The 10447-nt window shown below is 39.0% G+C and overlaps 1 protein-coding gene across 4 annotated transcripts in view; it reads left to right on the forward strand.

Annotated features, from left to right (window-relative positions):
- The window catches only part of LOC106923749 (SLIT-ROBO Rho GTPase-activating protein 3-like), a 38239-nt gene extending 28924 nt beyond the window's left edge, over window positions 1-9315 (forward strand). Inside the window, exons 12-22 of one of the 4 annotated variants that reach the window (XM_014996996.2) lie at window positions 609-639; window positions 982-1042; window positions 1542-1619; window positions 1939-2073; window positions 2177-2282; window positions 2357-2584; window positions 3002-3075; window positions 3195-3375; window positions 4364-4510; window positions 5142-5490; window positions 6194-9315. In XM_014996996.2, the coding sequence (XP_014852482.2) occupies window positions 609-639; window positions 982-1042; window positions 1542-1619; window positions 1939-2073; window positions 2177-2282; window positions 2357-2584; window positions 3002-3075; window positions 3195-3375; window positions 4364-4510; window positions 5142-5490; window positions 6194-6658 (1855 nt within the window). In that variant the 3' untranslated portion in view covers window positions 6659-9315. The remainder of the gene's footprint in view (window positions 1-608; window positions 640-981; window positions 1043-1541; window positions 1620-1938; window positions 2074-2176; window positions 2283-2356; window positions 2585-3001; window positions 3076-3194; window positions 3376-4363; window positions 4511-5141; window positions 5491-6193) is intronic. The other 3 variants (XM_014996997.2, XM_014996994.2, XM_014996995.2) reach the window with 3 other exon arrangements.
- Window positions 9316-10447: the final 1132 nt, after the last annotated feature.

Here is a 10447-nt window from a genome sequence, read left to right on the forward strand (position 1 = left end):
TTATTTCACTGTTGCAAAAACAGTGAAATAAATAAACTCGTCCATTCTTGATTTGTGTTCAACTGGGATGCGAAAAACAAAGTATTGAAATTTCTTTATGTGGTGAAATGACTTCTCACAAGTTGTGAGTTATAGATTATCTTTGTTTCGATTTAGGATATTGTAGTGTAGATTTTTACATTCAAAATGCATTTTTTACTGTCCCTAATTGGTCCAGATGTCCAAAAAGCAACACAATAGCCTTTTGTCAGTTTCACTGCCGCGTTTCCTGATTGGTGGAAATAAATCCACCAATCAGGATTTATTAGTGTTTTGTTGTCAGATGGCATGCCAAAACATATTTCTAGAAAACGAGTCTGAATAAGTGTACAAATTTGAAATAAAAAAAAATTTGTAGGAGCCCTGCCAGTGCTCTGCGGCAGCAGCTTCCCCTTCCTCACCCTCCTCCCTCAGGCCGTGTCCTCCTGTCTCTCACCCCACAAGGCGCTGAAGCTTTGGCTGCTCTCTCAGGCCAGGCCTCTGTTAAGATCTGTCTCTCTGTCTCTTTCTAATCTTTTGTGGTTCCTTCTCCTGCTCTGTCTCTCCATGCCTTACTGCTCTCTGCCCAGGGGAAGAAGAAATGTCCGTGCCAGGAGTCAGGTACTTTGTCTTTAAGCAGGGTGGGATTGTCTCTGTGGGTTTTGTTTGCTTGCTGATGTTTCTCTGCTTTCTTTTCCTGTTCTTGTAAAAATGCTCTTTTGTTTTAAAATGCTGCATGTTGGTTGGTACATATTCTTGTTCAGATATATTCAGTGACATGTATATTTGATACACTTACCATAAGTTATTTAGTTTTATGTTAATTTAGCTGTTAATGATTATAATGTCCTACAAATATCATAAATTAATAAGATTTCTTTTTTAGAGTTCCTACATATTAATTTATCACCTGTTACTGTCGTTTACATACCTCCAGTCACTCTGATGTATCTCTTCATGTAGGATTCAGGGCAGCCTATACCAGTGGTGGTTGAGAGCTGCATTCGATACATCAATCTGTACGGTAAGTTTCGAGTTCTCTCCATCGTAAAGAGGTTAAAGTGTAGTTTCTGCAAATGCTATAGTTTAATTTTCCTTTTTTTTTTTGGCGTTTTATGAAATAGATGTGCATTCACTTGAAGTGCATTCACAATGTCACCAACGACCAAATATATTATGAACTTTCCCTGAGTAGGTCATTTGACTGAGGTCGACACAATGAGTTATGTTTTCATTTATCAAAAAAACGTCATAAAATATTGTTTGGGGAAAAATTAAAATAGATTTTTCATTTTTTGACCAAAGTTGTTCTGTTGCTTGTTTTCAAGTTTGTTTGTTTTCCAAGTCTGTTCAAGCTAAAATTCTGCATGCCTCTTTCAAAATACATCGTTTTCTTATGCACATTTTATTATTGTTTCATTTGTCCACATTTATTTGTAATATAACAGTGCTTGTGCTATTTTTAAGTAGCGTAGATATTGATACCTCCCTCTTTTCACCTCAACGGTTTTATCCATCCACAGGTCTTCAGCAACAAGGCATATTTCGGGTTCCAGGATCTCAGGTCGAAGTCAATGACATTAAGAATGCATTTGAAAGAGGTTAGTCCCCAGGTTGCCTCCATATCTCCCCTTGATCGATTTTAAATTACGTTTTGCCCACCTGAAAAGCCACTGTAACTCTCACAGGACTCTAAAGTGCAATTAAGAAGGCTGCAAGTCGCTTGTAGCGCTTGTAATGGACATGTAAACCACCTAATGCATAAAACATAGCATCCTGAAATAATAATAAATGAGCAAGAATAACTGCGTTATGGCGCTCTAATTTGACATACATATAAGATTGCATCTGAGCCATATTAGATGAAAGCGGCTCCAATGAATGGGTAATTAGAGGATTAAGAGTTTGTTTCGTCTGCAGGAGAAGATCCACTAGTGGACGATCAGACGGATCATGACATCAACTCCGTAGCAGGCGTCCTCAAGCTCTACTTCCGAGGGCTGGAAAACCCGCTTTTCCCCAAAGAACGTTTCCTCGACTTCATCTCCACCACCAGTTAGTCTCCTTACAGGAGAAACCATCTGAAATACACTGAACTATCCAGTTGGTCACTGAAATTGTTTCATGTGCGGTCTGTTTATTTATCCATTTTCCCCAGAACTTGATTCTGGTGGCGAAAGAGCTCATCATCTCCAGCAGATAACTGTGACCCTACAGCGGCCCGTGATCATCGTCATGAGATACCTGTTTGCTTTTCTCAATCAGTAAGTTCCTTCACAGCAACAGCTAAAATAAGCGTTATTGTGACTGTTTTACTAAACGCCGCCATCTCTTCAAGTCTTTCCCAGTACAGCGACGAGAACATGATGGATCCCTACAATCTGGCTATCTGCTTTGGCCCCACGCTGATGCCCATACCGGACGACCAGGACCCCGTGGCTTGCCAAGCACACGTTAACGAGGTCATCAAGACGATCATTATCCACCACGAGGCCATCTTTCCGAGCCAGCGGGAGTTGGAAGGACCGGTCTATGAAAAATGCATGGCAGGAGGTGAAGAGTACTGGTAGGTGCACAGAAATCGAGCATCTTAAAGCCTAAACATGTGCAACAGGTTAAACATTAGATTCTCGCCAATACCAGATCTTATTCTTTTGCTTAAAAAGTGCAGACACATAATCAAAACCATGTTGTCAAAAACAAACCAAGTTGTGCATTTAAATCTGATCTTAAACTAAAGACAGAAAAAGTAACATTTGGTTGTTATAGAACATAGTTATGTGTCAGACAAATTTGTTGAATTTACATCTCAGTTTACCTGCAGCTTAAATCTGCAAATCAAATTTCAGACTAAAGGAGCAAACCGGCATGTGATCTAACTATTAAAGCCCTAAAAGCTTAGAATGATGTATTATTTACATATTTGGGATTATTTTCTCTTTTTTTTATTCCTGATTCTTTGCATTTCTTTTTGCTTGCACAGTGAAAGCCCTCACAGTGAGCCAGGAGCTCTTGACGAGATCGACAACGGGACCGGGCCAAACACAAGTGATGAAGGTCAAACACAAGCGCAGTCGATGCACTGTCAAGATCCCAGCTGTGGCATTTCCAGCTTACTGTGAAAATAATGAGATTTGTTATATATATAGAACTCTTTCATGTGTCGACTCCTGCAGAGTTCGAGCCAATCGAGGCCATCGCCAAGTTCGACTACGTGGGGCGAAGTTCAAGGGAGCTGTCCTTTAAGAAGGGAGCGTCTCTGCTGCTGTACATGAGAGCGTCTGAGGATTGGTGGGAGGGCCGGCACAACGGTGTGGATGGGCTGATCCCGCATCAGTACATTGTAGTGCAAGACATGTAAGCTTGATTTGTTGGTTTTATGGTGTAAAAATTATCTAAATAAATGGCTATCATGTAAAAGTCTGTAACACATTTTATAATAAATGAAACCATTATTATTTTTCCAAGTGGTTTTTTTTTTTCTTTCAATACATTTTGATTCTCATAGCATAAAGCTAAAGAAAATCCACAGAATATTGCATAAGATGAATATTCTTATTCGATATATTTATTTTATTTATTTATTTCTTGAATAAATATATTGCATTCTACATTGCCTACTCTTAGCATGCGAGCATGGACATCTGCTGAGTTGTTAATGAGGCCCGGGTTGTTTTAATGGCAGCCGCTCGCGCATATGCATTGTTGGCTCTGGTGTCTCTTATCTTGCTGATGAAAATACCCTACAGAGGTTTAATTCAGAGAAGCACGATGCTAATACGATCATAAAAGTAACAAGTAAAACGTTTGGATTATATTGATTTATTGGGATGGACATGTACAGATCAACAACCGTAGCAGTTTAATTTGTGAAGTGAAGCTTTATTGTTTCGAGATTCATTGTTTGCAAACTTTTGTTTGATAGAAAAGTATTACTAAAGACCCATCTCTGTCTCTGCATTTCTTACTTCTTTTGCAATTTTAGTTACAGAAAAAAAAAACAAAAAAAAATCAGAAGAAGGAAGAATTTATAATTTGACAAGTCAGTGTTCAAATAGTGTCGCTTTCACTTCCAGCCATTTATCCTTGAAAACCAAAGCTTTATCTCCCAGCATGTAACTTAATCAAAGCTACATTGTTGAGCAAATTGAATTAGTTTGTGTGCATGATCGGTTCATTTGTACTGTGGAAACGTGGACTCACTTTGGAGATTAAATGCTTATGTTGGGTTATAATGAGTTCTCTAGGTGTTTCAAGACCACGTAGTCCTTTAAGATTGAATAAGCAATGTGAAAACGTCACTAAAAAAGAACATAATCACGAAGATTTATTCCTCGTTTCACAGGGATGATGCTTTCTCAGACGGCATTCAGAGGACAGAAAGTGAGATCAGCAGTGGATCTCACTATGATGACAGGACGTCGTCAAGAAATGAGCGTCGGTCTCCTTGTGACCAGGCTGCTGAGAACCGGTTTGGACCTGCATTAGGAAGGTGAGGTTTACTAGACGAGGTACCTCCACCTTCTGGAAAAGTCTGACATTTGATGTCAGTATTTTCAGGATCTGGAAAAAAACTAAATCAGAGGAGGGAAAATCTGTTGTTCCAGACTTATTATCTCTGTTGTCTTAATGTTGTTACCTTCCTTCCATCCTTCCGTTTTTCTGTCCTTCTTTTCTTAATTGCACCTTCCATCATCATAAGCTTTTGTTTTTTTCTATGTTGTTTTCCCTCATGTCTTTTCCTTCCTTCTGTGGTCTTTGCGCCCTTATTTCTTTCCATCCTTTTCCTACATCTCTTCATAGTCATTCTTATTTCCATTTCCTTCATTCTTTCCATCCTTCCTTCCTTGTTTTTTTTTCCCTCAGGTTACTTAAAGCCAGCCCACTTAAGAAGTATCTATCACAACTTTATAGTGGGCTTTACTGTATAATATATGATAAAATGAACAAATTGGCCTGAAAACCTGTATTTTCGTGAAAGGCTGGAATATTTATATGAAAGCCATATGGGAACTCCAAGTAAAATAGTATGAACAAATAATATATGATCATAAGTGAAAAAAATTACATTCCAGTTAACACAAAGAAGTTAATTTCTCTCCTTTGCAATCCCATTGTGTCAGGGTAAGAGTGCGATCAGATGGAGCCGCAGTTCCCCGCCACAGGAACAACGGTGCTGACAGCCACAGCCCCACCAGGGCTGCTGACCAGCCGCCCAGGGTAATGCCGCGCCCCTGCAGCCCGCACAAGATCGCTGTCAGCAGGGCCCACGCCGACAGCCCGGAGAAGCGCCGCCTCACCACGTTCGGCAGCTCGGGCTCCATCAACCACCCCGATAGGAAGGCGTTTGTCGAGAGTCACTCTCAACGGTCATCACCAAGCACGACGCGGCACGCCAGTTTAGGGGACCATAAAGCCATGGAGGCCGAGGCACTCGCGGAGGTGAGGGCCGCAACGAGTTATCGAAGTGCAGTTGAGTCGACTCACTTTTTTGTTGTTGTTGTTGTTGCTTGGTTAAGTGTATTGCACATGTGTAATACTTAGAGGCTTCTGGGAAATGCTTAATTGTAAAAAGTTTCATTTAAATTTTTTACATCTAGGAAAAAACTTTTTTTTCCCTGTGAAATTAAATGTTAAACCACTGAGTGATAATTGTTGATTAAAGATAAGTATAACGTGATAAATTATGCCCAAGGATAAATACGGATGAATGGATCCATTCATTCACCCATGTGAATGAATGGATGGATGGATAAATTAGAAAATAGAGCTGTATAAAAGATATTACATCTATTGACTTGCATTGTAGAATGAAAGTTAAGTGCTGGTGGTTAGCCATTATTTATTTATACATATATATATATATTAAAAAAGGTGTAGCAGATGTTTGCATTTTGAATTATAGGATTGTTTTAGAGGGAATGTTAAGTTGCAATACATTTAGTAAATAGCATTCTATTATTTATATAAGTTTCATCTTAACTGTTAGCTTTGAACCACACTCCAGGTATGTTTTTGATGAGGAAATGACATTACTCCATGATTTAAGACTCAAAAAAGTCAATTGTGCGTAACAGCCCTCTTTAGAAAAAAAAAACATAGAAATTTAGTTACTTCTTTTCTGGTTTGTTGATGTTCATAAAAATAAACAGAATTTTCTTCTTTTCTTTGTCAGGACATAGAGAAAACCATGAATACAGCCCTGCATGAATTGCGAGAGCTGGAGCGGCAGAATGTAGCCAAACATGCCCCCGATGTTGTCCTGGACACCCTGGAGCCCCTCAAGCACCCCGGTGCCGCCCAGGAAATGTCTGCCAGCCCCCTGCACACCATGGTGATCAGGGACCCGGACGCAGCCCAGCGGCGTAGCAGCAGCAGCTCCTCCTCCGAGACCATGACCACTTTCAAACCAGCTCTGTCGACACGCAGACCGAGCGCGCCTCTAAGGCCCCCGCCGGTCAGGCCTGTGCGACCGGCTCCGGTGATCGGACCTGGCCAGGGACCGCACCGCTCCAGCAGCTCCAGCTCTTCTGGTCTGGGCAGTCCAGGCATCACCCCCACTGAAAGGGTGTTTCCTAAAGCGCCCTCCCCATCGCCGTCCACGTCCTCTTCGTCCTCAGACAAACAGGGTAACATGTAGCTCCAATCTGCCAGCTGTCAAGAACAATGTGGATAATGAATGATATCAGCACATCGTCTTTATATCAATAGCAAACAACAACACCCAATTTGTCCAATTATTTCCCCACTAATCTTGTACGAGGTACGATTGCTGCTTCTGGTTTCTTCTCACTCCACCTGGAAGCAAGTGACTGTACTGTTTAACAGTGATTATATTACACAGAAATATGAATTTAAACTATAAAAATTACTTAATAGACTTCTTACAAAGCTGGAATAAAGAGATGCACTGGAGAATATTTCTGTTTACCGAGATATGAAACGTCTCGCTGAAACAATATTAGATTACAGAGATGCTGTGAGCTTGTGCTTTGTGTCTGGTTTCCTGCTCCATTACCATGACACACTTACGGGAATACTACACCACTTACCATGTAGACATCCAGACTGTGCTGGGGGTTTTGTGTTTGAATATTTCCTTCAGAACCACTTACGTTGATGGAGAGAGGTTAATGTTGAGAAAACTGTCCCACTTTGGAACAATATTGGAAGACGGCATGACTGAAGGACGATATCCGCTGCCTCAAGCTGCAGTTCTTCTGATGAACACAGAATGCTGCTTCTGTGGGAATTAAAACTGTCGTATTTGCCTCGACAACAGCTTCAAAGCATATATAGCATTTGGAAATTATACACATTCATATATATTTGTTGCAGTTTTCAGAAATCTGGGAAATGCTGCAGGTGCTGGTGAAACTCGCGGCAGCGCAGGGATTTGGCTTGAACTGACGGGCAACTTAAGCACAAATGTGACAAAATGGCTCCACGCACTGTTGTGATCCCAACTTGTGGTGCTGCTTTAGTTTACAGTTTGGGAATCGGCAGCATCAGTACCATTCCTCCACCTCATTGTGCCATTTTTAAAACACTATCCTGACATTTGATAAATACAGTATTTTGCAAAAGTGTTCAAACCCCTCGTACGTTTTCACATCTTCATGTTACAATTACATACCACAACGTTGTGTGATTATTGGGGAGATTTTTTTTAAGTTAAAGTTATGCTTTATTATAAAGCGGAAGGAAAATTATACGTTTTTCAGAATTGTATGGAAATAAGAGTATGAAAAGTGTTACATAAATTTGTCGACTTGAAGCTAAACGACTTTAGCTTCAAGTCGTTTGCCTCTTTCTCTGAACATTCTTCTTTGGAAAACACCCGTCGCTTCATCTGAGGATATATGAAGGGTAAAGTTCAGGTTTTTCAGCTGGTTCTAAATTGGGTTTATATCAATTCAGACTGGCTTTGCTGCCCCAACTAAAGAAACCATGCTACTGTGTGGATGAACTGTTCATTGTGATGTGTGGTGGTAATTTTACTGCACTCTGAAATGTTTCAGTTTTGGTCTAATGTACCCACGGGGCATACTTTCACATGTTTCCTAGAGGGCTACTGCTTCTTTTAGCTTTTTTTTTCAGCAATGGGTTTCTTCTTCTTCTACCCCTTTGAGACCAGATTTGTTAAGTGCAAGGCTAACAAATTGTCATGTTAGCCTATTGGATCTTTGTTGCTACTGCAGAGTTACCATGGACCTCTTGGTTTAATGCTCCACTTGCTTGGATTGCAGTTTCCAGCAAAGCAGTTCAAAGCTTGGGATTTGTTTTTATAGCCTTGACCTAATAATTTCTGTAATCTGCTGTGTTCCTTGGTCTACTTGATGCTGCTTGTTCATTATATTTTCATCGAAAAAAATGAGGTTTTTAGTGAGTTTTAATGACACACAGACGGGCTGTTTTCTAAATTAGCAATTCTGAAAGTCGTTCATTGCACTGGATATTATTTTGAGACATCGGAGTAAAAGGAACAGAATAGAAAAATACACACTTTTCCGTGTTGGTTATTTATATCATACTCCAACTAATTACACAAATTTGTGGTTGCAATTTGGAAAAAAAAAAAAAAAAAGGCTCACAGGGATAAAATTGCTTTTGCAGTGGACATTGTAGTGTGTTTTGTATGTGTCTTTTTTATAGAAGGCAAATGTTATCATCTCATCTTTACTGCTTTATTTCATTCTTCATCTGTCAATTTCAGAACTGTCCAGAGGGGGGCAGTATAGACCAAGTTACAGTGGTGCACAAGACATGAAGCGTTAGCGTTACATAGCTTTCATGATCATTTATGTGACAAAAAAAAGGATGAAGCAAAGTTTAGCTTTATTCAAGAAACAATATCCCTATCTCTTTTTACCACATTATTAGCTGTGTTACCTCTAAAACAAGTGAGACACTTGCACAATTCAGTTGACTGAAGCACTAATAAACTACATGGAGCTGAGCTGTTTGTAGGTTCTGTCTTCACCCTGAAGCTGCACTAGAAACAAGCTTGTCCAGGTTGCATTGGGTCTCTGCAGGCTGTTACTGTTGCTTTCTCTTGATGACATGTGTTGCCCCCTCCTCCAGAGGGTTCAGCGACATCTCTTTAAAGTATAAAAGGTACATACGATGGGATGACTTAACACCTACTGCTAAATATTGCTTGTAAATATAACATTGTATCATAGGAACAGGATATATACAGTATATATGTATTATGTGTAATGTGTAGATTTTTCTAATTCTTATCCTTGCACAGATATTACCTGAACAATAAACTGAAAAAGTGTCAAACATTGAGCAAGGCTCCTGTCTGTCTTTGTGTTCTTAACATCACGTTGAGTTTCTCTCTGTTATTGATTTGAAAGATACATTTATTATTCCCCCAATAGTACAATGCAATTCATTAAATTAAAAAGACATTTTAGTGCCACCTGCCGGCCAAAATGAAAACTGAACTTGCATGAATTTTCTTCAATTTGTAGGTTTTGTGTTTAAAATAATTATCACTTTATAATTAAGATTTATTGTTGTACAGCTTATTTCACATGGCTACTGGATAGAGAGGCATTGTCAAAGTAAAACTTGTAACAAAATTAAGTTGATTCGATCGAGTATCGAAGTATTGAAGAATCTTAAAGTTCCTAATTGTATGAAGTGAGTTTGAAATTTTTCTTTTATCGCTTTCCAAATCTAGAAATGTATGGAAAGAGGAAAATGCAGTTTTTCCTCATGTTTGATTTTCTAAAGAATAAAAAAATTAAACACACAGCAATGTTTATTTAATGCAGTGAATTTAATTTTAACATTTTACCCATTAGTATTTTGGTTCCTTAAAAATAGCAGCACTTAAAAATCAAAAAGGCCATGCCATAGCTCTTTGGACTTTAGAACCTAAAATCTATTCACCAGGTTTGGTTATAAAGCTGTGAAGCATTAAAACTCCAACATTTTTACCCCCAAACAAAGTAAATATACAAAAGTTTATAAGTCTGCATTTGGTATTTTACATTGCAATCATTTGGTAAGTACAAGTACAAATTTTGACTTAAAGCTATAGTAAACTGATCCAGATGCCCACTAAATTGTATAATTGTGCTAAAACTCGGTCTATGTGAAGACCTCTGATGCTTCTTTATTTGCATTTGCTTGCCAGAAGCCTGGTGTGATTAAACCAAAACCGTATAAATGTAGCTATGAGTATGCATTATGAAGACACATGCACCTGCTTTCTTGATTTTTTTCTTCTTCTTTAAAGTAGGCCAGTAAACCCCCAGAGGATCACAAGATTAATTTTAAAAAAAATAAAAACTGGAAATAAGACGGAAACAAAGTCATGTCAGCTGTTTTACTTCACATTAATTTTCCCACCTAGTAGAGGAAAAGCACAGTTAATTTCCAGGTTTTTTTTTTTTTTTAAACATGATGCAGG

Source organism: Poecilia mexicana, unplaced genomic scaffold (genome assembly GCF_051168715.1).
Source record: "Poecilia mexicana isolate PSO_F unplaced genomic scaffold, ASM5116871v1 scaffold_5, whole genome shotgun sequence".
Lineage (NCBI taxonomy): Eukaryota > Metazoa > Chordata > Actinopteri > Cyprinodontiformes > Poeciliidae > Poecilia > Poecilia mexicana.